This window comes from Camelus bactrianus, chromosome 11 (assembly GCF_048773025.1).
Source record: "Camelus bactrianus isolate YW-2024 breed Bactrian camel chromosome 11, ASM4877302v1, whole genome shotgun sequence".
In the NCBI taxonomy this organism is placed as follows: Eukaryota; Metazoa; Chordata; class Mammalia; order Artiodactyla; family Camelidae; genus Camelus; species Camelus bactrianus.
In genome coordinates, this window is record NC_133549.1 from 79840337 (window position 1) to 79866176 (window position 25840).

Here is a 25840-nt window from a genome sequence, read left to right on the forward strand (position 1 = left end):
ACCGTATTTCCAGTGTCAGTTCAGTTTTCAAAGACTTTGCACAGCGAGTTGATCTACCCACAACCGCCCCAGGCAGGAGCCAGTCTGGGATAGTGGTTTACCCCTGATCTTAGTTTTCAAAGCCTTTAGAATGTGGTTTTGGGTCAGATCTACACATACACAGGTCAGAATTGAGCTCAGAGATAGATACACAACTTAATGATCTCACTTTCTTAAACACTCTTGCTCTCCCTTTCTGGCTCCCTAGGTCCCCTTTCTTCTCCTCTGTCTAGAAAGCTGGGGGTTTAGTTTTCTTGCTCTACCATGCACTTCCTACCAGAGCATCTGTCTCTGCAGCCAAGCAGAGAGAGGAAAAAGAGAGACCAAAGCATTGGGGATTTCAGCTACACTCTTGGGACCAGAGTTCCTCTGGTCAGAGAGAGGAACTGACCTCTCTTCCCTGAGAGTTTCAGGTGCCTGCCTGGCTGCTGCTGCTGCTGTGGAGTTTTCTGGAGGTGGGGGTGGAAGAGAGTAGAGAAACTCAACGCAGACAATGCTAGGGATCCTCCTCCATGGTCTGTGACCTGTAGGAGCCTCCTTTCCTGCTCCTCACACCAGGAACAGAGCCTTTTCTTGGAGCTTTGTCTGTCCTGTCCACACGTGGGGCACAGCTCTCGCTCCCTGTCTGCCCGTACCAGGGGTTGCTGGAGGGGGAGGCCCTGGGAAACTTGTTGCCAGTTGCATGGTGCTTTGGGTTTGGTTTCCTTCTCTGCTACCATTTACTCTTCAGAGCCCTCAGAGAGCTACTCATGTGTTCTATCTGGGTTTTCAGTTTCGTTCAGTGGCGAGGACAGAGTAGGGTCACCATCTTGAAGGGATCCAGAAGTCTTTGTGTGTGTGTGTATGTGTGTTTAACATAAAATGAGAGCATCTCCATCTCCCACGTATCTGGAGAGAAGGCAGAGGCCCAGGGAACTAACTTCCATTGGGCATTGACTCTGTGCCATGCAGTGTGCCTTAGCGCACGTGGTGTTATTCTATGACTCTAGGTGGGAAGTATGGCACTGTTAGCTCTGTTGTACAGTTGGGGGAAGGTAGGCTCAGATTAATTAGTTCAAGGTCAGGTAGATAATAATTGGTGGACTGAGGATGTGTATCCTAGCTTGTCTTACAAAGAGCCGGAAAGTCCTGTGGAAAGCAGAAGAGACTAGAAGGCTCAAATCTGAAGTCCTGCTTCCCTTCCCCTCTCTGCAGGATGGATGACGGCGACGCTGTGATCATGCACCCTGGGGTCCTGTGCATCATGGTCAGCCTGCTGCCGCGATTGTACCATGAAGATCACCCTCAGGTAACTATTGATGAACCCATGAGCTTGTCTTTTCCACATGATTTATCTTTTAAGCTCTTCTACCCAGAGACTCCTTTTCCCTTTTTGCCTTTGCCTCCAGTCCCCTGTATTAGCAGAGCCTCCCTCATGAAGCGCCTCCTGTCAGTGGGTCTGAGACCCTTGACTGAGTTCTGCCCACCCTTCCGTGGCCACTCAAAGCAGATCGCTTCTTTTGGTGAAGTGACCTTCTGAAGACAACAGTCAAACAAAAATCCAAAAAAATGATTTATCTTCGTGAGGCAGATCCCGAGTGCTACGTACAGTGCTGGGCATTGGTGGGTCCCCCCTTTATTCATCCATCCCTTGGATACTGGCTGTGACCCTGGCTGGTGCTCTGTGTAGCACGTGCAGGGCTAACCTGATGAGCACTGTCCAAGGAGCCTGCATCTGTGGTGGGAACTGGGAGGTGGTGGCAGGGCTGACAGACTAAATAAATAAGTTCACAGATGAATATACAATCACAAATTGTGACAAGTGATATTAAGGGGGAAGAAACAGGATGCTGAGAGAATGATGGGAAAGGAGGTCGGGGGAGACCCAGTTAAATCTAGTTTAGATAAAGGCGTAGAGGTCAGGGACGCCATCTCTTAGATGGTGACACTGAAGCAGAGCCCTGAGAGGTGAGTAGCACTTAAGGAGGTGGGAAGGAGCCTCCTGCAGGCTGCTGGGGTGGGAGCAAAGGGGGAGAGTTGGAAGGGGGCAGGCGGAGGAGGACTGGGGTCCTGCCAGGGTGCGGGCTTTTATCGCAAGGGCAACACTAAACTTCGCTCAAGTAAGTGGAGGAGGACACGATCAGGTTTTTGTATGAAAATCTCTTGAGCTGTGTCATGGAGGGTGGCCCGAGAATGGGGCTGTGTGGAGGGGAAAGGGGACAGCAATTAGGAAGCCCTGTCTACAGTCCAGGTGACACACGGTGAGAGCTTGCTTAGTGTGGCATCTTGAAGAGAAAGGAGTCAAGAGACCTATTCGGTTATAGAGTCACAGGCCTGAAGATGAACGGGGTACAGGGAAGAGGGAGGAGACACGGGCGACTCTCAGTTCCTGTCCCGGCAGCACTGTTGGCTCCACCGCAGTGAGGCACAAGCTTGTACGAGGAGTGGGAGCATCGAGTGGCAGAACGAGGTGGATTCTGAGCGAGTGCTCTCACTTTGCAAGTGTGTTCTTCAGAGGTTCTGAGAAAGAAGCTGGGAGAGTTGAGGAAGCCCTGAGAAATGTACACTTGAATCAGCAGCAGGTGAAAAGAAATTACTTGACCTGAGCATCTGCCGTGTTCCAGGCACGGTGCCGGACCCTTTCACAATTATTTGCCCCCATAGATGCTTGGTCAGGAGTATCACTGTTCCATTTTAGCCTTTGGGAAAGAGAGTCTCAGACGATTTACATGCCTTAAGGGATTCTGAGTTGCTGGACCTGGTATTAAATGTGGTCCTACCTGCTGGCAGGTCTGGTCTTTCTCTTGCACAGCGCTGGCTTCTGTAGTAGAACGGGGGTTCACGGGGATGCGGGTCCAGCTTGGCTTTGTCCAGTAGTTAAGAAGGAGGTGATATGTTTTAAGAAGAGATGATAACTCCAGTTGAGCTTTGAACAACAGGGGGGCAGATTGCAGGGTCACACATCTTGGCATTGCAGTTTTCTAGGTGCAATCGCCTGATTGTGAAGATGTCTGGCTTCCTTGGCTGTATTTTGTACCATGCAATGTACTTGCAATGAAAACAACCAAGCCGGTGGTTTGGATGGTCTTAGCAGCTGATGGACACGTTGTGCAAAACTCCATGGTGAGGATGACTGATGAATGTCTGCTGGTGCATGAAGACTCTGTGGATGAGCTGTGGTTCAGATCACCTCCACGAGTTGTCACGTTAGTGTGTGGGGAAGAACTTTCCCTCATCCTGCGATGGTAGTTGGATAGGTGAAGCACGCAGAGACTTCCACTTGGTGGGATACTGTTCCTCTATTCAGGTCACCGTACGTAATCTAGTAAAAGTCTATTTCTCGCACGCTGTCTCTCAAATACCAAATGAAATGTAGCAGGGCATTTTCTCAGGTATTTTCTGCAGACGGCAAATCAGCAGCTATTAAAAGTTGGATAATTACAGTAATTAATTTCTGAAAGGGGGAGTGGGAATGCTCATAACAACAAATAGAATAGTAAATCAAATGAGAAATGAGACCCACACACAAAAAAATGCTGAAACGAAACTGCAGGACTGTAGATTTTGATGCAGAGAAAGAAGTCTCAGTAGGTGGCAGTGTTACTAAAAAGATGGGCTGTGAGTTCGCACCCACCTGCCTTTGGGTGGGCCCCAAGCTTCCCAGCATCTCTGTACTCTTACCACTTTACATTCCTCAGACGCTCTTCCTACCTTATGGAAGAGAAACTTACGGCTTTCCAAGGTTCAGATATCATTTTAGAAGCAATGACTTAGCTACATAAATGGGTTGTCAAGATTTATTTCTCACTGAGGCCCCATTAAATTTATTCTGTTCACAACCAAGAGGTTTTTTTTTTTTTTTTCCCTCTCCAAAATGCTAACACTGTGAGCTGCTCTTGGAAACATAATCCAACTGATTTTTTTTTTTTTTTTACTTCTGTGTCATCATCAGTATTAAAATTGGACTGTAGGAATTTTGTTGTGAACATTGCCGTCCTAAGTGCAAGGCGGAAGTGGAGTTCACCTCGGTTCTCTTGGAGCTGAGTTGGCCTGAGGAAGAAATAACTAATTGGGAAGAAAGACCTTCTCTCTTTCCAGCATGCTCAACAGCCATGAGGGTCTTGCCGTAGGGACGTGGCTCCAGGCTAGAACTCTGACCAGTACTGGAGGGCTTTCCTGTCCCAGACATCACTGCACATCCACCAGGGATGTGGTTTTTATTCAGGTCTTAGTGGAGGGTTATTTGCTTGTGTGCATAACAATGGGAACTCATGGGATGGGAAACCAGGTCCAGTTTATTAGACATGGAACTCAGCGCATGTTGGAGCAATCAACGTGATACATTCACTTCCATGAATACTCAACGGCTGCTAGGTGCCACTGGGGACTCAGAGGCGAATGTCACAGGAACACAGGCTGAGTTTGAGGATGGGTAGGCAGAAGAGTGGAGAAGATAGCTGGACAACATTTTAACTGTAACAAAAGTTTGCCACACAGAGGTGGGGACACTGGAGCTAGGCTTTTACAGATAAGACATGTCTGCGCTGGATCAGGGGGAGGAGGGAGGGACGAGGCACTCAGACACAGAGAGAGGCACACATTAAGATGCCCGTTTGGGGACTTTGAATATTTCAGCTGGGCTAAGATGGACCATGTTGGTAGAAAGTGAGTGGGGCAGGAAAGGTTGGTCTAAGTTCAGTTCTCTTAGGATGGTATTCACGGTACATAATGAAGGGCCTTGAATTCCATCCTAAGAGAATTGAACTTTATAGGGTTGCCTCCATTGTCATTGTCATCACCATCATCACCGTTACCACTATGTTTAGGGAGCACCCACTACATGAGGGCAGAATTCAGGCTCTGAAGACAGCAGACTTTGGTCAGATCTCAGCTCTGCCCCTTAACAGTCATAGAACCTTGGGAAATTATCTAACCTTAGCCTCTGAGATCCTACCTGTCTTTGCTATAGTATGGGGAGAATAATGTCATCTTCCCCGTGGCATTACTGTGAGGGTCCAATGAAGCAAGGCAGGAGCGCTTAGCAGGGCGACCAGCACACGTGGCACTGGGAGAAGTCCTGCTGAATGGCATAGGTACTGCTGGTAGTGGCCAGAGCTCTCCAAGCATCCTACCATTTAATCTTCATAATAACCCTGCCATGTCCACATGTCCCTTTGTAAAACCGGAGTCCTTTTTCTGATTCCTGTTCCTCTGCTGAAAAATGATGATAGAGTGATTGTCAAACCAATGAATAAGGATCCATCTAATAGTGAAATGGAATGCACTTTGTATTTTTCAGCAGTTTTGAAAAAGCCGGAGCCTGGTCTAAAATGGGTTTGATTGCTCCTTTAGTTTCTATCACCTTGCAGCAAAGTGCTGCCGAGCTGGCAGTAATGGTGCCCTGGTTCTGTGGGTCAGGAGACTAGACAGGCACCGCAGGGACAGCTCATCTCTGCTCCACGTGGTGTCATCTGGGCTGGACCATCCCGGATGGTCCTCCACTCACAGAGCTGGCACCTCACAAGTGGCGAGGGGGCTCCGGGGCTGGCTTAACTGGGTCAGATGTCCACGGCCTTTATTCGAGCTGTTGGGTCGTGACGACCCATTTAATCTTCATAAGAACAATATTCTCACTTTGCAGATGAGGATTTGAAATCTGTAGCAATTAAGTGACAGCGTTACCATCGTAGCTAAGTGGGATGTCCCTGATCTGAGGCTCCGGGACCCCCGCCACTGTGCCAAGCTGCCTTCCCTGTGGCAAAGTGGGAGCCCTGGGTGGGAGGCAGTTGGAAAACAACAGTGTGATCGGACCTGGGCATCAGAGAGACTGTCGTCCATCGTCAGTCTGCACTGCCCCTCGGTATTGGGTGTGTTCCAGCTTCCACTGCCCCCGAAACCTCCCGCACAGTCTGATGGGGCAGAAGGAAGACCCGGCTGCATCTGACTGTCAACTCGTTTGCGCCTCCGTTTGGAAAGGGCGCCGTTTTCTGGAATTAGCCTGTATTTCAAACACATTGAACTAATCATATGGGTTTCAAATAACTAAAATATCGACAGCAGTAATGGCCTGGGTAGCACTGTGGAAGGGCAGGCTATTTGAAAAGAGCCATTTCCTCCAACAAGGAAATGGATGAAGGAGGAGTCTTGCTTTGTTAAATTGTAACACATTAGAAATTTCAAATACGTTGAATTTCTGTTTTTATTCTCTTTCATTCTGAACCCCATCCCCTAAGTATTTCTATTGTTCCCAAGTGGAAAAATCTCAGATCCTGATCAAAATCCAGATGACTTCTTAGGGTAGCCTCTGAGGTAGGGCAAGTAAACGTAACCTGGCATTGAGATTGAAGAGCATGGAGAGAAAGGTCCGATGGACTCGGAGGGGTGGGATGGAAGCTGATGTTGACAGGGCGAGCGCTGGGCCAGTGACCTGGCGGCCTGGCTTCTAGCCCCTCTCACCATCATCATTCTGTGACTTACGCTTCCTTTCTCTGCACCTCAATTTCAGCTACTCAGAGATCTGGCCTCGATCACAGGGCTTGCAGACTCAATGTCTTGGGGCCAGAGGGGTGAAGTTAATACGTAGGTGTAAACTGCGGGGAATGATGTGCCCACGGCTCTGGGGAAGGGTACCTGCCCTGCCTAGAGGTACTGACGTCTAACTAGGGGGAAATAGAATCAAAGGCAAACTGTTTCCACCAAACACTTCCGTAGACCATCAGTTTACGCCCCTTTATGAGACACTAAGTGCCCTTCCTTGTAATGTGGACGTGATGCAGTGTTAGAATCATGGGCTTTGGAGTGAGACCTGGGCTGGGGCACCAGTTACGCTGCTGCTCGTTAGCTGTGTGGCCTTAGGGAGTTGATGCAACCTCTTCAAGGCTCAGTGTTATCATATTTTCCCATTGAGAGGAGTAATGGACAGGGTGGTTGTAAGTATGCAGTATACAGTGTGTGCTCATCAGATGCTAGTCCCGCCAGACCCCCTACCTTTCTCTCCTGGCCTTGCCACTCTGCTCCTAGGACTCTGAGTCACAGTATATAAAATTTTGGAAATATTAAAATGGAAGGGAACACATTCTAGGGATACTTCAACTGGCATTACAATCGATAAATTAATAAAAGACAATTGACGTCAGACTGTAAATATCCACTTACGAATCAAAAGGCTGAGTCCTCTCTTCTGCCTGGTTTGCATTTTATCTGTGACCCCTGGGTGAAGCTCAGATGTTAGACAGCATGAAGTGGGGAGGAGTTACCCCTTGGGTGACAAATGGGGAGGGTCTCTACTATCCTGAGCAATAGATCAGAATGCATTGAGTCAGAATTCAGCAGAGATAGTCATGCTTATGCGTTAATGCACGCACACACACACCCATACACATGCATTGGGTGGGGGAGGACAGAATCGCATGTGTGAAAGGGTCCTAGGAAGTTTAGTGCAAGGTTAGTAATAGTCCCAGTTCAGGCGGGGTCATTGCTGTGGTGAATTCTACTTGGGGCTGTATTTATAGAAGTATAGTGCCCAGCTAAAGGGAGGTGATGATCCCACCAACCTTTTAATACTCCACAACTGTGTTTGACTAGAGGCATGAAACCAGATGGTGAAGGGCTTGAAAAGCACCCTTGGTCGTGGGAGGATTACTCAGCAGATCTCAGAGTGTGTAGCCTAGAGAGAAAAGACTCTGGGAGTGTAAGACCTGGGTGAATCCTTGCTTCTTGGTGGCGGAACGATGGAAGACAAACACAGACCAGCTAGCAAAATAATAAGTCTGGCTCCACATGAAGATACACCTGCTGAAACTGGGTGGACAGCTGTGAAGGTCATGAACAGCTCAGCTCTGGGTGTTCTGAGCAGGGTGCTGGGTTTGCAGTGGAGACAGTTCGGCACCTGGACCAGCACTGGGCTTGATCACCCTATGATCCTGACGGGCTCTGAGAGTCCATGACTTGGGGATGTAGCCTTGGGTGAGGCTGTATGTACCGGTGACATCCACCTGGCCTCTCCAGATGGTGGAAATGGTCCAGTCCACTTTGGTGTAGTTCATGGCAAATACTGTGTGCCAGTTACTAAATTCAGGTGACCCCTGTGTGGGGCAGAGCCATGAGCACTTCGTTTTTTCCTGTAAGTTTTGAGGGGATGGCCTAAGACATGATGGGATGGGCACCCAGTGGCCAGCCCTGAGTCAGCGGTTTTGATTGGCTTTGCAAGGGCCCAGTTATAGGCTGATTCCACTCCCCCACATTCCTGACCTACGGGAGGCTGGAGGTGCTATTGCTCATGGGACCCACAGGATAAAGGGCAGCCCTGAAACCCGGATCTGGCTGGTGCTCTGCGAGCGTTAGCACCCGCCGATGAGTTAGCCGTGGAGCAGCTCTCCTGATTTAAATCCCTGTCATACCACTCACTGTGTAATCTCAGCAGGCTGTAATCTCTCCGGGCCTCAGTTCCCTCATCTGTAAAATGGGATAATAGTAATATCTAGGACATGGTGTTTCTGTGATGTTGGAAGGAGCTAGTCCATGCAAGCACTTAGAAGGGTGCCTGCCGACAGCAGGCGCGTGGGGAGCTCAGCTCCCGTCACTAGTGGTGGGACTGGAGAACAGGGCAGGCGTATGTTCCTGCTCTGGTGCTGAGCTGGCGTGGCGTGTGGTGGCCGTGCAAACCACTGCTTGGGTGGGAGGCATCTCCCTGATACTGGGTGAGAAAAGAAGACTGCAACTAAAAGGGGTTAGTATTCTGAAAACACTTGCGTCCTATAAGAAAAAGTGCTTCCCCAGGTGCTGTTTCTGTGGACACCCAGCAAAACATACCGGGGGAGGTATTTCCATTAGCCTCATTTTAAAGCTAAGGAAGCTGAGCCTTAGAGAGAGTGAGGAACTAGCCCAAGTTTCCCATCAGTTAGTGTCAGAGCAGCGTGGGTACCTACTTCGGGGTAGATACTGGTCTCTCTTAAAAGGACTGGTGTTTACTTTGGCCAAAGCAGTGGCCAGGGCATCCTCAGGGGAAGTGAATCCCTCCCTTTCTGAGCTGCCTGAGGACACCGTGGCCACAGTTGGGAAGGATTCTGGCCAGAAGGTGGTGGGGGTCTCTTGGAGTCCTCTGTTGGGCTCCATTGCTCTGGCTGTCGTTGGGTGAGGTGGGGGGGGGTGTGTCCAAGGTGATGGAAACTCTCCACAGATGTTTCAGGTTCCAGGCTGTGCAGGCATCTCCTGGATGGGTGTTTACAGCTGGTTTCCCTGGTGATTTCTTCATGCTGCATCTCAGGGCTGACCACAGGCTCACTGCAGGGGAGGGACTTGGAGGCAAGGAGGGTGACTGAGCCCAGCTGACCACTACCTGCGATCCCCAGCTTTTCCCTGAAAGGCCATGCTCAATCTTACCCCGTGGCCTTTGCACATGCGGTTCCCTCTCCCAGAAAGACCATTTCCCCTGCTAGCCTGGTTCTCTCTTCATTATCCTTCAACATTCAGTTGGCACATCACCTTTTCTGACTGCCCTCTGAGCCCTCTGGGTCAGGTGCACTTGCACGTCCTAGAACACTTCGTCCCCTTGTGCTTACACTTACTGGGCGGCTCTTGTATTTGAGGCACAGAGACAGGTGCTATGGATACAGGATGAAGGGTCGTTTCAGGCAGCAGTGCACAGTTCATGATCGGTAGGTGGATAGATAGAGACATCTGTCATAGTGTGGTATTTATAATGATTGAAGCATAGACACAGTGCTGCTTGGGAAAGTCAGAAAAGTTTTCTTCGAAGAGAGGATGTGTGACTTGTCTCAAGTAATAAGTAAGACCTCAGCAAAGGGATAGGATTGGAGAGGACATTCTCAACTTCGGGCTTGTGGTGTATTTAGCAAAGGGTGAGAATGTTACTAGGGTAGAGTACAGGGGGGACCAAAGGGGAAGATGGGCAGTAACATTGGAAAGAGACAGATATTTTATAAATACAAGATCCTAGGAATACCAGGAAGTATTGGCCATCATATGTGTCTAATTCATAAAAGGAGCAGAAGATTTAGAGCAGGCACCGACACGCATCTTAGTCTTAGTTGCAAATTTATACAAGTGCATCAAGGAAGCCATGCCTTAGACGTGGATTCTACTGATTCAATGGGGTTTGGACCCTCTCACATCTAAACCAAGATCACAGACTCCCTTGCCTGCGAAGCCTTGTGGGTACCACAAACGAGTGTGTTAGGCTGGTGGGGACTGTGCAAAATGGAAAGTTTACACCCATATAGAGAACTAGTTCTAAGAAAGGAAAGATAAGACCCACAACTTGTCAAATAAAACACGTCTGTGGGTCCTGTTTACCCGTGACACCCCTGAAGAGTTGAGGTCGCTTAAGGTGTATCATCTCTCTTCCAAAATCATCAAATAAAGAACATTTTGACCAATTGGAATAGCGACTAATCTGGATTTGAGTAGCTCAATTGAAGTTCCTAGTTCTTTCTAAGTGTCTGGGGGAAGCAGACGCTGGTCGTCTGATGGTTTTTAGTCTCCATCAGGACAAGTCCAGAGGACACACTCTGGAGTGATGTAGCCAAAGCCCACGCCTCCTTGGAGGGACCCACCCCACCAGGACCCAGCCATGTTAATCTGGACCAGGAGAGAAAGCTGGGAAGGGAAAAGAGATAAAGAGGATTAAACACCCACAGCTGGACAAGGACAGACTTGAAGGCTCAACTGTGAAGTGGAGAAAGCAGAAAGCCCCTACAGGCGGGCCCGCACAGCGCACATTGCTCCGTGATGATTTGCTTCGCCGGTCCAGCCTGCTGGTGACCCTGAGTGCTCACCGCTGAGTTCTAATTGAACCACCAGCCCCTTCCTGCTTTGGAAGTAATGTGCGTTAGGAAAATCAATCCATTTGTAGGGGGAGAAACCAGCCTGGCTTCCTGCTACTGCTCATGTTTTCACTAAAACCCCATTTTACTGGAACCAACATTGAAAAAAACCAGCACATTTTATTCAAAACAAGGCGATATTGGTATTGACAGAGCTGCAGTGATAATGAGGAAGATCAATTTTCCCTCATCCATTATGGGGTATCGGGCAATTTTGGAGTAAACTTGTGGCGTCATTAGACAAGATCAGCATTTCTATTTCTCTCTTTTGAAAACTTTTTCTTTTTTCCTTTTTTTTGCATATTTAGATTTTAAATATTCCTGCTCTGATGAGAAAAAAAAAAAAAAAGCAAAAACAACGACAACAGAAAAGAAAGCCAAAAGTCCCCAAAGCAATAAGCGAAGAGCTGGTAATAAAAACTGGAGATCGTAGACATTTCTTTTTAATTTTATTAATAATACATCACGATGTTATTTTTGCATCTTGCTTCATGCAGACTGTCTCCCCAACTCTCACCCCAAATTAAAAGACCGCAGTTACCAAGTAATCCAAGTTCTGGGAGAGGAAGAGTTCTAGGCAAGAGGGTGGAAGTGGCTTTTCTGTTTTGAGAAGAGTGGAGAAGGAAGACAGAGGTGCAGGCTCTTTGGCTGCAGAAAGGGTTGCTTAGAGCATCAGAAGAAAAATCTGGGGAAGGGAGGCAAGGAGGTTGGGTACATTTCCACGTGGAATTGCTTCTTAAAGTGATGGAATTGTTTAGTGCAAATTAGAGCTGTCATTTCTTCCTTCTGTTACTGGTTCCTGTTGGCTTACACATTGTCCCTCTACCAGCTCAGGCTGGCTGAGCGGGTACCACAGTGACAGGGAAGGAAACTGTCTTAGTGTACTTGGACCACTGTCATGAAATACCATGGACCCGATGGCTTGCAAACAACAGAAATTTATTTCTTACAGTCTGGAGGCTGGCAAGTTCAAGATCATGGTGCTAACAGACTCAGAGTCTGGCGAGGACCCCCTTCCTCACTCATGGCATTCTTTACACTGTCTTCACAAGGTGCAAGGGAGGAGGGGTTTTCTGGGGTCTCTTCTATAAGGGCACTAATCCCGTTCAGGAGGGCTCCACCCTCATGACCTAAACACCTCTCAAAGGCCCCACCTCCGAATACCATCACACACGGGATTGGGTTTCAACATACGAATTTGGGAGGGGGCACAGACATTTGGCCCATTGCAGGGACCACCCTCTTCGAGTGGTGAGAGCTCTCCTTGACATCAGTGATGCTGGCAGAATAACAGATAATGTATCTGGGAGTGGTCCTCCTGAAAAAAACCATTTTAATGTAGTTTAAGTTTTAAACTAAAATTAGGATAGTCTACAATTTTAAGTTGAAATTATCACTGCAGATAGTGTAATGATGGAAATTTCACTGAATGCCGTCCGTTTGAGGCAGGAGCTATGGGTGTCATGCTTCTGGAAGGTGGGGAGGACAGGAGGGTGAGCTGTGTGACCCCTTCATGTTTTAAAAAAAACCTAGAAACTGATGATAAACAGTATAAATAGGTCTCACCGTAAATTCTAATCCTTGAAACGTATGCTACAAAACTGTGTCACAGCCTGTGGAAGAATGTCATCTTACTAATTTCTGTCCCTTCATGATGTAGACGTGCTTTTGACCATCTCTGGGAAGGGTGGCCTCAAATGACTGCATGTGTCGGGAGGTGATGGTGGAGAGAGGTGATTCTGAGCGTGGGGTCTGTAGTCAAAGCTAGGCTCTGTCCTTACTGTGTGGCCTGGATAATTCTCTCTGGGCTCAGTTTCCTCATCTGTAAAATGGGGATAGTAATAGTAACACGCCCCCCCGCCACACACACAGAAGGTTCCTCACAGGGGTGGCATTAGCTATACATGTCAGAATGCTTGGACCAGGCGTGACACATCCGAAATATCCAGGAAATGGCTTCGTCACAGGGTAGATTTTGGCCCTGGAAGTAGATACCAGGCTTGGACTCCTTTCTGACTCCAAGAACTCCATGAAGTGTGCGAAGCTCCCCACTCTCAGACAGTAAATTCTCCGCCAGAGCATGTCTCCCACTGCGCTGAGACTCCATCCTCACCTGTCTATGATTCCCTTGAGAGCGGGCACATATTCACCTTGAAATGCCTAGTACTTCACCTGAATCTTGACATTGAAAAGGCCCTTAACAGTTGTTGAAACAGGAGAGGAAGGAAGGGAGGCGGGGCAGGGCTTCACGGAAGCTCCCAAGGGGGTTGGGGGACAGCTGGTCTGAGACTCCATGGGACCAGAAGCCAGTCTTCATTTGAAAGAGGTTTCTCACGTAAGTGCCTTTATGGTGACATTGGTGGGCTAACCTAGACGCGATCTACATCATCACAGATCTCTTGTCTTGAAACCGGGCCCTAAGGCAAAGGCGGGCAGTATGAAAAGCAGGCTAGGGCCTCAGGCTGGGTGCCCTGAAGTGGAGCCCAAGACAGGGGTCTGGGTGCATGGGATTTGTGGAGGGAGGGGCTCGGGAAAAGGGGAGTGAGGGAAGCAGGAGGCTGCAGGGGAAGGAGCTGAGTGAAGATGTGCTGTCAGCTGAAGTTGGCTTCAGCCTGAGCCCACGGGGCGGGGCTCTCAACCCTGAAGGGTGTGGCCTCATTGGCTATAGTCTTGTGTGTGTTTATTTGTGCACACTTTTATGTGTGTACATGCATGTGTGGGAGGGTACACACATGTACGCATACGTGAACATATATGCAGGGACTGCGGAGCCCCCAGGCAGGGCAGCTACCTCTCAGGGGAGGCTGACCTCCAGAGAAGGCAGCGGGGATGGGTGCACTCCCCTGGGGAAGGCGGTCTGGGTGGAACCCCCGTAGCCTCCATTGCAGGAAAAGTCCGTTAAGATCTAACTGGTCTCCCTCTCATTTCAGACGATCTTATGCAAAGTAAAAGAATATATCCATGGAAGGCGGGAAAGTCCAGGGGTTTATCTTTTATGAAGAAAGGAAAATTGTGATAACAATGTACCTGGCTCAGATATTTGCTGAGCTAACTCTGTGCGCTCTGTTCTGCGAGCTTCGAGGACAGAAAGAAAGTGAAGTGACCTGAGACCCAGCAGGGGTGAAACAAGAGAGCCGCTGTCTGTGTGTCTCAGTGTGCTTAGCACAGGGATGGCAAAGGACGGCTGGAGGGCAGGTGGGAGGGAGACAGCCCCTGAGGGGCGAAGCGGGGCATTGGCTTCCCACAAGAGCTGTGACTGCATGCAGGGTTTATGGGCTCTGGGTGTGCTTTGACACGTGAAGGCAGAGGGGGCTGAAGCTGCTGCAGCCAGCTGTGTGGGTACCTCCTGCAGGCTGGTCCTCCCAGGAGGGTTCCATCGTCTAGGCCAGGGGCGCAGACTCAAACACTGAGCCCTGCCAGCGGGGGCGGGGGCTGGGAGGGAGGTGTGGGACCCTCCAGAGGGCACCAGCTCCAGCTGCTCCTCCACAGACACAGGGTGGCAAACTAGCCTGACCAGATCTTTCCATCTTTTGAGAGAGGCCGCATGTCTGGACTTCTATGTAGACTCTCCAGACTTTCAAATGTTAGCAATTCAGAATCCGTTTTAACATCATGAGGGTTAAACACCAGGCACGTGCAGCCTCTCGCCTGCCAGTTTGCCGTCTGTTTTAAGCCATCTACCTGTTTGGCAGCTCCTGTGAGGAGGGCACCTGGGACAGAAGGAAGCGGGGAGGGCAGCAGTGAGAACCGCAGGCGGTGCTGGGCCCAGTCTCCTTGCCCCACTGCCATCTCAAGGCCTAGCCTGGGACCGACCACAGCAGGCCACAAAACATGCTGACCTCGAGGGCTCACCACTCTCTTTGGTTCCTCTTAGCTTTCCGAGGAGATCCAGTGCTCCTTGGCCAGTCACATCCAGTCCCTGGTGAAGTCAGAGAAGAACCGTCAGGTCATGTGTGAGGCGGGGATGCTCAGGACCCTCATGACCTCCTGCCACAAGGTCCTGACCACCGGCAGCAGCCCCCTGCAGTCGGGTCTCATCAGGATTTTTGAAAAGCTTGCTTCCCAAGCCATCGAACCGGACGTGCTAAGGTACTGTGTGCTGCGCTTGTGCGCAGCGGGCAGTAAGAGGTGCATGGGGACAGGTGTCCCCGGGATCCCTCCCCACTTCCCAGCATTGGACACTACAAGTACAAGGAGGAGCCTTGCGTCCACAGCAGTGTGCAGCCCACGGAGCAGACGTAGCCCTCCCAAGGAGCTGATGTCTTGGTGGAGGCGGGGGGCAATAAGCAAAGAGTCCTGCCGACAATATAGGAGTGCGCTAGAGGGGAAGCTTGGTGCAGAGGGTGGGTCTGTGGAGCTGGGAGGTCCACAGCTGGGAGACTGGGCATAAAGAGGGGGACTTCAAGGGGGGCTTCCCAGCCTGTGCAGATGTTCACCAGACTGGGAGAGGAGGGAACCGGGCATGTGAAGATGCCCTGCTGAAAAGGGTGGAGGCTGTGAGGGCCTGACTGCAGAGAGGCCAGACCACAGGAAGCTCGGCTGGCATGAGGGGCAGGGACTGGGACTCCTGACAAGGAGGGGCACAGAGGCAGTGCCATTGTATCCTGTGGGGCCTTCCCACTGGCAGCCCCTCTGTGAAGCCGCATGTTCCCTGGAGAGCCACGCAGGGAGGGGAGATGCATGGGAGGAGCAGACACAGGACAAAAATGCAGAGGAAAGAAAGGCTGCAGGAGAGGGGTCAAGGGTTTTTTAAATACCTGGATGGTACAGGTGTAGGTGTAGGGAGGGCGTGCCCAGGGCCACACACCTGCTGGACCGAGTGCCAGGGATGGAAGGTAACTCCTCCAACCAGCAAGCATGGGACCTAGGGGCCAGGCCAGCCTCTTTCAGCCTCTGTGAGGTTATCAGACAAGGCCACTGTGCTTAATTCAGCTGTTCAGTAAATTCCATTAGAAACTTAAAGTGAGACAAAGTTATTTTCCAACAAAATCCTTTTCCTCTCATGGTCCAGTTTGAGGCTCCTCGTTGGTCACTGGTTAAGTCAAAAGCATCTAAATTCATCAGCTCTCTGGTCTGGGTGCCAGGACAGGGACGCCCTGTTTCTGCGTGGCTTGAGGAAGGGGTTTCCAGGCAGAGAGAGGAACACATGGAGGGGGAACCAGAGAACTCTGGGATCTAAGGGCAGCGCTCAGAAGAAGCTGGAGGAAACTTCTGCCCGTAAAATGTCTTCAGTCTGTTCTCTTGTTTGTTATGATATTCAGACAGTTTCTAGGTCTTGGAATCCCCCCACCTCCCTCGGCTGCAGCGAAAATCCTCAATTCATCTCACGTGCACAGCGGGGACTCCGGGTGCTCAGGTGAGGACAAGGAAAAGAGCAGGTTCAGGGTAACGGGATTTAGAAGGGAATATGTGACTGACACGTTGTGCTGTACACCAGAAATGGACACAATACTGTAAACTGAGTATACTTCAGTAAAAAAAAATTAAAAAAAAAAAGAGAGACAGAATATGCATTCCTTGTAAAGGAGCCTTTACAGCACCTGGGAAGCAGACAGGTTTTACAGTGATTTTGCCTGCTGCTCAATGGAGCACATGAGGAAAAGCAGGGGGATCGGATGAGTGGTCCTCTGACAAAGCCCAGAACTGGAGGGAGGATGACCCCTACCCCCCATATAAGACAGGTGGTGGTGAACTTGTACTTGATCCCTTTGGGCTCTGATCACGGAAACAATGACAGGGTTTCCTTCGTGGCACAGCGCCTGCAGGGGTACCCAGTGCTGCCCCTGGACAGAGGTGCAGGGTCAGCTTTCTGCACAGCTCACAGCTCAGGGAGGAGTTAGGGGGTCAGGAGGACAAAGCATTGGCCTTTTATCTGGAAGGATGCTGGTCCAGCATCCAAGGATACTGGATGAAAGATTGACATGGACACGCTGAATGTAAGATCTCGTGGGATGTCTAAGGCAAGGAGGCTCAACTGAAAAGCAAGGTTGGAGAGTCAGGCTTGGGCTGGCAGCCAGAGGTGGGAGACAGAGCTTTTGAAGAGAGAGGCTGTTGTGAAAGAGTGTAGAGGTCAGAGGGCCAGGACAAAGCCCCAGTGAGGGGCTGCCGGGGGGCAACCCAAGGACAGCAACAGAAAACAATGTATTGGAAAGGGGTGAGGGTCATGCTAGAATTAACAAGAGAAGTTTCTAAGAGAAACAGGTTGTCACCACAGTTCATTGTTACCAAAATCAGTAAAGGGCTGGGGTTGGGGGGGGACCAGGTGGGAGGCTCCGGGTTAGGAAATGCCTGGTGCTCTGCAGGATTCTCCTCTGGGGCTGTGGCAAAAATGTCAGGGCTGTTGTCAGAAGAGGGAAGGATGTGCTTTGAGCAAAGACACATCTCTTCTGCTTGCCACCCTAGGGTCGCCGGCAGCAGCCCCAGTGCCTGCTGAGGGTCCTGCGGCGGCTGCCCAGGATGCCAGCCCCTGCCCAGTGGTCACACAGGCCAGCAGGCCCTCGAGGCCATCCCAGGGCTCCACCACTGCCCTTCAGACGGCACTGAGCCTCATCTCCATGACCTCCCCGCGCAACCTGCAGCCTCAGAGGGCGGCCCTGGCTCCGTCGTTCATGGAATTTGACATGTCCGTGGAAGGTTATGGGTATGGCCGGCTTTCATGTACTTGAAATACACTGTACTAGTTTCCCAGTGCCTAGGGTGAATTACAGCATTGACTACAAAATTGTAGTCCCATCAGCGCTTACACTCAGCTGTGGAAAATGTCTGGGTCACGGACACCCTGTCTTCTCAGGGATAGCATCCCCAGCTGCCCAGCCAGGACCCTCTCCTTCCCCAAGTGTGTCTCCCTTCTGGACAGTCCTCCCCGCCAGCCTCCAGAGCAGAATCCTTTCTTAGGGCCATGGTGCCAGCATCAGCCACTTTCTGTCCTTGGGGCCTCAGGGTCTATGAGGGAGCGAGGCCCCTGCAGAAGGATGGAGGGGGAGACATCACAGCCAGAGGCTGGCTTGCAGTTCCATGATCTGAGACACTTTCCTGTTTCCAGCTGTTTGTTTATTCCAACCCTGTCTACGGTGATGGGAACCAGCACCGAGTACTCGATCTCCGGAGGAATTGGGACAGGTAGGTGCTTCCCTGGGGGTGGAGCTTGCTGAGGTCCCCTCCTCTTGTCCTAGGAGTAAGTCCTTGGGGAGTCTTGATTTCAGATTTCCACCTGGCATTTACAGAAAGCATGCATCTTCCTCTTGGTCTTGCATGTCTGTAGATAAGTCATCCTTCCAGTTGGTTGTGCCTCTCTTGGGGCAGGGGTGTCCGGTTCACTGTGTGTCCCAAGGGCCCAGCCCACAGCTCAGTGTTGACGGAGTTGGTAGGTGACTTGGTGGCTGAGCCTGGCTGAGTTTGATGCTTTTTGCCGGTGACTGACAGAGGCTGAAAGGGACACCTTGCCCCACCTTATGGCTCTCTCTGGAGAGGAATATGAGTTCTGTGTTGATGGCCATCCGGGAACAAGCCTGTCCTTGACTCGTGTGGGGATCCGTTGGGCCTTGGTGTGCTTTGTGCAACTCTCTGCTGAAACCAGGCACCCTCTATTAGGAGAGCCAGGCTCTGGGTTTCTATGGGGGGGGGGTGGAAGGGGGTTGCTGAGGAGCCATTGCATTTATGGCCCATCGATGCAGGCTTCCGAGTCTGATTCCACCCATTCGGTGAGGTCATTGGGCCCTGCCTGGACTGCCAACCTTATTCCGAGGTGGGAGGGCTTGGGTTTCCCTAGAGTGGAGCATCCCGTGCAAAGTTCAGCCGAGCTAGGCCGGTGTTCCCCTGCAACATAGCGCACTGCCTGGCCTTAGATCAGCTGACCAGTGGGCCAAGTGGTGACAAATCTCAGGGCCATGCCCCCTGGCCCCTCCCTTGGCAAGGCCGCATGGAAACACTGGTGGAACAGAACTGGGGACAGGCTTCGAGGATCTTGGCTCAAGTCCTGGCAGGAATATGACTTCTACAAGTGTGAGAAGGGAGGCGAGAGCATCCTTCAGTGTGGGGGCATCGTAAGTGGGCATAGGTCAGGCAGGCGCGGTGCTGGCGCACAGCAGGGCCACCCCCAGGCAGAGTCAGAGGCACTGGGAGTCTAGACAGGCTTCCGAAGCAGGACGGAGCCTAAGGGCGTGCTTGTGTTCTGACCCCAGGCGCTGCCAGGTCCTTCCCTCCGCCCGGGGGCCTGACCTTCTCCTGCTGGTTCCTGATCAGCAGGCACGGCGCCGTCTTGGAGGGCCACCCGCTGCGCTTCCTGACCCTGGTGCGCCACCTGGCCCGGACTGAGCAGCCCTTCGTCTGCTTCTCCGTCAGCCTCTGCCCGGATGACCTCTCCCTGGTTGTGTCTACAGAAGAGAAAGAGTTTCAGCCCTTGGGTAAGGTGTCAGGGGCCAGTGCTGCTTGGCCCACACTTGGGGGAAATGCGGCTGAGTCAGCAGCTCTTGACATAAGAGCCCAGGCGCCCACATTCCCTCAGTAGTGCTGGTGGCTCATCCTGGCCCTGCCCTTTAGAGCTCAGCCTGGCTTTCCAAGCTCACCTGCCTTCAATGGCCCGAACCGGCCTGCGATGGCTAAGGCCAGTGTGTTATGGCTGCCCCTGCTCTGGTGTGCCAGAGAGGGTCCCTGTTGCAGAGTGAGACACCAGAAGGCCCAGAGACTGGCTTGGCATCCTTCACACAGGGCACGGCTGCCTAGGCCCCCTGCCTCCCGGGACTTTGCTGGCTAACGGGCAGTACTATGGAGACCGTCTAGTGAGCATAGTCCCAGCAGCCTAACGCCTGGGTTTGAACCCTGGCATTGTGATCTGAGGCAAGTTACCTAACCTCTCTGTGCCTCAGGAGGGATAATATAGGAATCAGGATAGCGCCTAGCTCACTGGGCTGTCATGAAAATGGAATGAGCTAATATTTGTGACAGTCCTCAGGACAGTGTCTGGCACAAAGCAGGAGCTCAAGCAATGATCACTGCTGTTGTCAGTGTTTTACAAGGAGGGGCTCAGCCCTGGGTCCACAGGTGCAAGGCCCGTTCTGCTGGGATGCCTCAGTGGGATGCTGCGGGTGAGGTCTGCCATCTGTGTTCTCTTCCAGATGTCATGGAACCCGAGGATGACTCTGAGCCTTCTGCGGGCTGCCAGCTTCGGGTCAGGTGTGGCCAGCTGCTGGCTTGTGGTCAGTGGCACCACCTGACTGTGGTTGTCACCAAGGAGATGAAAAGGAACTGTATGGTTTCCACCTACCTGGATGGACAGGTCATTGGCTCGGCCAAGGTGAGATGGTTCTCCCATGCCTCCTGGCCACGCCACCCCGGAGTGGCCTCAGTTCAGTTCTTTGCTTTCTTTTGGTGGCGGGTTTGGTATCTTATGAAAGCCCCTTGCTGTCCAGAACACTTGGCTGAACTCAGGCATTAAAATCAAAATTGTAGAATAGATAAACAAGATTATACTGTATAGCACAGGGAAATATACACAAAATCTTATGGTAGCTCACAGAGAAAAAATGTGACAATGAGTGTTGTATGTCCATGTATGACTGAAAAATTGTGCTGAACACTGGAATTTGACACAACATTGTAAAATGATTATAAATCAATAAAAAATGTTAAAACAAAGAGACATCTTTAGAAACTAGAATGAAGTCACAGAACCAGAGCAGAGAGTAAAACATGGAAATAAGAGTAGCCATGACAATTATATTGTAAGAATAGTCATAAGAGAGTATAAATCTCCAGACTGAACAAAGCAAAGCTTCTCACATTTTAAGGTGCGAATTCCCCAGGGAGGTCCGAGCAGGGCCCCGGGTCCTGTTTTTCTAAGAGGCTCCTGGGTGAGGCTAATGCAGCTGGTCTGCGCACTACACTTAGGAGCAAGACACCAGATTTTGCAAAGACACCGACGCTTCTTGCCAGGTTTAGAGCAGGAGTGATGAGGAAAGGATGGTCCCCTGCCTAGAGAAGGTAATGGAATGTGAACACACATAGCTGGAGGAAGCATTTCACCACCGCCATTTGAGGTCCTGGGGCATAAGGGGGAGGAGGCCGGGAGCTGAGGACCTGGCAGGCATGGTCCAGCAGCCACCATCAAAGGTCCCCGAGGAAGCCAGAGACAGGAGGACCCAGAAGACCACAGAGGGCAGGTGCAGCCAGATTTTCACCTGGGTTCCAGAGACAGCATCTCAACCTAGGCTGCATTCTAGAATCATCTGGAAAGTCTTCTTAAAGTTCTCTTGCACAAGCTGCACCCCAGATCAAATACAGCAGAATCTCTGTGGGTGGGGTAATTTGGTAGTTTTTTCCAAGTTTCCTGGGTGATTTCACTATGCAGCCAGAAAGGAGACCCTTAGATTAATAGGGTTTCTCATGTCAGTAGTTTGACATTTGGGGCCCAATAATTCTTTGTTGTGGGGACCTCTTCTATGTGTATCAGGACATTTAGTAGGATCTGTGCTCCCCAGATGCCATAGCGTCTCCTTCTGCCCAGTTGTGACCACCAAAAGTGTTTCTAGACATTTCCAAATGTCCCTGGGTGGGTAGTGGGGGGGCGGGCAAAATCACCCCAGGTTGAGAATCATTAGGTTAGAACAACCTAAATTCTGTGGAACACCTGAAGATGAATTTGATGCTATCTTTTGGTAAAATTGTCTTATCAAAAAAAAGCAGTGGTTATCAGAGTGAGTCTTAGGAGCATAAAAAAAGGATCCTCCAAACATACTTTTTTTTCCACAATCATTAACAATTCCTTCCTTCCCTCATTAAATATTTACTGGACACCTACTAAGTGTTAGATATTGTTTTAGGAGTTAGGAAGTGTCCATGCCCACGAGCCAAACACCTAGGAGCGTGCATATAGTACAAAATGAAAGTTACACTTATTAAGCTTGCTGTCACAAGAGTCTCCTTACCCGATGGTTTTTGAGAGGCTTCAAAGAAGCAGAGGTCGCTCTATTCTGCATTGGGTGCTGTCAGGAGGAGAGGCAATTAGACGTCTGTGTTATGTCAGAACTTTTATCCAGGAGGTGGGAGGGGTGGGGCAGGGCTTGAGCTGTTACTGGAGAAGGAGCGGTGGTCACTCAGTATGAGCCAGGATGGAAAGTGTGGTCACTTGTGTGGTTGCCCAGTGTCTTTGTTATTATCTGCGTAATTACAAAGCTGGCTAGTTTTTGTCTCTTTCACAGAATATGTTGCTGTTCTGTCTAGGCTGCTGTCCTGTGAAATTGCTCATGTACCTTGAGGCTAAGAGGTTTGTCCTATTGATTTTTTGACCTTTCTTGCGCCTCGCCCAGGGGCTGGCACACAGAGAGCATGCAATAAACACCTGATGAATCGCCTTGAATTTATAGCCTCAAGGAGTAACGTGGCCTGGCTGGGAGTGTTGTTCAGTGAATTGGTATATGGATGAACACCCAACTTCATGGGGCCAGCTAAGCCAGAGTCAGTCAGCAGGGAGGTTGGAAGTGGTGTGATGCCTTGAGGTGTGCCCAGAGATGCCCAAAGATGCCGTGGAGGATGGCCCAGGGCCAAGTCTGACAGAGTTGACTTTCCAAGATGATTTCACCAAGTCGGGTCAGGCTCAGCATGTGAAATTTAAATGATATAAACGTAAAGGGCCACATTTTGATGCAGATGCCTGCTGGGCAAGAACAAGCTGGGAGATCTTTGGTTGGGAATGATCCCACTAAATAGCTCTCCTCAAATGTTAGAGCCTTGATTTTTACTTCCAAGGGAAGATAAGTTAAATTGAGAAAGGTAGGGAGTATTTTAACAGCTTACATTGAGCAAAACAGTTTAGGGGCATTTTGAGATGTCTTGAGTTTAGAAGTCAGTCTGAATGGTGCAGAGAGTGTGTGCAGTAGGAGTCTGGGAAGAAAGGGGCAAGGTGGATTGAAAGGGTGGGACAGGGTGTTATGTGGGAGGAAAAGTCCCCACCTGAGAGGACAGGAGAGAGGAGACAGCACAGCAGACCTCACTCTAGGCAGACTCGGTGGCTGAAAACTTGGTTCGTTTTTGTTTGAAAATCTTATTTCATTGGTAGAGAGAAAAAGAATATTTCCGAAATAATACAACCTTATTTAAAAAAATGTATTTGTATACATATTCACGTACATAGTAATTTTAGAGTTGTTATAAAAATAATGTAAACACATTTTGAAATAACTGAAAGAGAAAAGAGGAAAGATTACTTACTTTCCTTCTACCTTACCGTCATTTATGCTTTCTTTCAGTTTTTTTTTCCTTTGAAAAAAGAGCTGTGACTTTATTGTATAGAAAAATTTGTATACTGTGTAATTAACACTGTCATTTAAAAAAGTTTTATCTACATGGGCTTTGAAACTATTATTTTTTACTTCGTGATCATCTGTTAGCTATTTCATTGAAATTTTTATTGAGAAAATTGTAGGCTAACAGTTGTTAAGAAAGAGAGAAATCTTGTGTACCTTTTATCCGGTTTCTCTCCATGGCAACATCTTGCAAAACTACAGAATAATATCACAACCAAGATACTGACATTGATACAGTTTATTCAGATTTCCCCAGTTTTACTTGTGCTCAGGTGTATGTGTTTAGTTCAATACAATTTTATCACATGCGTGTGTTCCTGCATCTACAACTACCACCAAAATACAGAACACTTCCATCACCACAAAGGTCTCTCGTGTTGCACTTTTATAACTACAGCCACCTCCCATCCACACCCCCTCCCCATCCCTGTCCCTAAACTCAGCAACCAGTTATCTAAAATGCTGTCATTTCAAAGGTGTTATATATCTATGGAATCATACAGTACATGATATTTTAGGATTAGACTTTCATTCAGCATAATTCTCTGGAACTTCATGCAAGTTGCTGCACGTGTCAATAGTTCATTCCTTTTTATTGCTGTATAGTATTCCATAACCTGGATATACAACCATTCACCCATGGAAGGCCATCTCAGGTGTTCCCAGTTTGGGGCTATTACGAATAAAGCTGATATAAATGTTTGTGTACAAGTTTTTGTGTGAACTTAAGTCTTCATTTCTCTGTAATAAATGCGTAAGAGCCCGATCGCTGGGTCCCATGGTAAGGGCATGTTTGGTTTTACAAGAAGCTGCCCAACTACTTTTCCAGAGTGACTTCCATTTTATGTTCCCACCGGCAATGGACGAGTGGTCCAGTTTCTATGCATTTGGTGATGTCATTATTTTAAATAAGCCATTCTGATGGGCACATAGTACTATCTCTTGTTTTTAATTTGCATTTTCCTTAATAGCTAATGAGATTGAACATCCTCTCATGCTTGTTTGCAATCTGTGTATCTGCTTCTGTGATGTCTGTGCATGTCTTCTGCTCATTTTCTAATTGGATTGTTTTTTACTGTTGAGTTTTAAGAATTTATGTATACATTTTAGATACTAGTCCTTTGTCAGCTGTGTGATTTGCAAATAATTTCTCCTCATCTATAGTTTGCTTTATCTCTCTTTCACATGGGATTTTGCAAAGCAACGGTTTTATTTTGATAAAATATAATTCATCATTTTTTTTTTTTTTGTCTTATGGCTGATGCTTTTGGTGTCAAGTCTAAGAACTCTCTCTGCCTGGTCCTTGCTCCTGAGGATTTCCTTCTATGCCTTTTTTTTTTCCTGTAAGTTTGTCAGTTTTACATTTTACACTTGAGTTTGTGATCAGTTATGAGTTAGTTTTTGTGTGAGGGATGGGGTTTAGGTTGAAGTTCATTTCTTTGCTTATGCATGTCCAGTTGCTCCAGGACCATTCCTTGAAGAGGCCATCCTTCCTTCATTGAATTACTTTTGAACCTTTGTCAAAAATCAGTTGAGTATATCTGTATGCACTTATTTCTAGATTTTCTACTCTATTCCAATCTATGTGACTATCTCCCTACAAATAACCACACTCTCTTATTTATTGTAGCTATGCAGTAATCCTTAATATTGACTTAAGTGTAGTGCCTCCCACTTAAGTCCTATTTTTCGAAAAAGAAGAGTCAAGCTATTTGTTAAGCTACTTGTTTAAACTAATTTAGAACTTCTGCCTTCCCATTTAAATTTTAGAATTAGCTTGTCTGTCTATAAAAAGCCTTCTGAGATATGAGAGGAATTGCATTCAGCCGATAGATCATTTTGGGGAGAAATGACATCTTTACCCTGTTGAGTCTTTCTATCCAGGAACGTGCTGTGTCTTTCCATTTATATAGGTGTTCTTTGATTTCTTTCATCATCCTTTTGGAATTTTCAGTATACAGAGCTTACACATCTTTTATTAAGTATTTCATTTTCTCTGAGCAGTTATAAATAGCATTGTTTTTGACTTTAGTTTCTCCACGTTCTTTGTTAGTCTGTAGAATGCAATTGATTTTTGTGTCTGTGCATTTTTTACGAAGTTAATGTGACTGTAATACCAAAACTTGGTAAAAAATAATGCAGAAAACTTTAAATCATTTCTCATAGTATCATAGCTAGAGATACTCTAAATGTTAGCAAATCATCTGTAATTAATGTGTCTGATTAGGGTCCATCAAGGGATGTTATCAGTGTTGGGAAATCATTTATTTATTAATTTTTCCTATTTTTTTTAATTGAAGTATAGTCAGTTACAGTGTGTCAATTTCTGGTGTACAGCACTATGTCCCAGTCATGCATATACATACACATATTCATTTTCATATTTTTTTGTTAAAGGTTATTACAAGATATTGAACATAGTTCCCTGTGCTATACAGCAGAAACTTGATTTTTGTATGTTATATATCCTTGCTGAACTCACTTATTAGTTCTGGGAGGTTTTGTTTTGTTTTGTTTTGTTTTTTGGTAGGCACCTTGGAATTTTCTGCATAGACATGCCATCTGCAAATAGAGACAGTTTCATTTCTTCCTTTCCAGTGTAATAATTTTTAGTACATGAAACTTAACTTATGTGCCAATATTGGACATGTAAGTTCTTAGTGAAATTGACTTGGGGAG

The 25840-nt window shown here is 48.6% G+C and overlaps 1 protein-coding gene across 5 annotated transcripts in view; it reads left to right on the forward strand.

Annotated features, from left to right (window-relative positions):
* Positions 1-25840, forward strand: part of WDFY4 (WDFY family member 4) — a 267639-nt gene that overhangs the window by 73405 nt on the left and 168394 nt on the right. For all 5 annotated transcript variants that reach the window (XM_010963488.3, XM_045523018.2, XM_045523019.2 and 2 more), the window contains exons 13-19: positions 1234-1327; positions 14737-14951; positions 16124-16218; positions 17265-17502; positions 17905-17981; positions 19043-19264; positions 19976-20154. In XM_010963488.3, the coding sequence (XP_010961790.2) occupies positions 1234-1327; positions 14737-14951; positions 16124-16218; positions 17265-17502; positions 17905-17981; positions 19043-19264; positions 19976-20154 (1120 nt within the window). The remainder of the gene's footprint in view (positions 1-1233; positions 1328-14736; positions 14952-16123; positions 16219-17264; positions 17503-17904; positions 17982-19042; positions 19265-19975; positions 20155-25840) is intronic.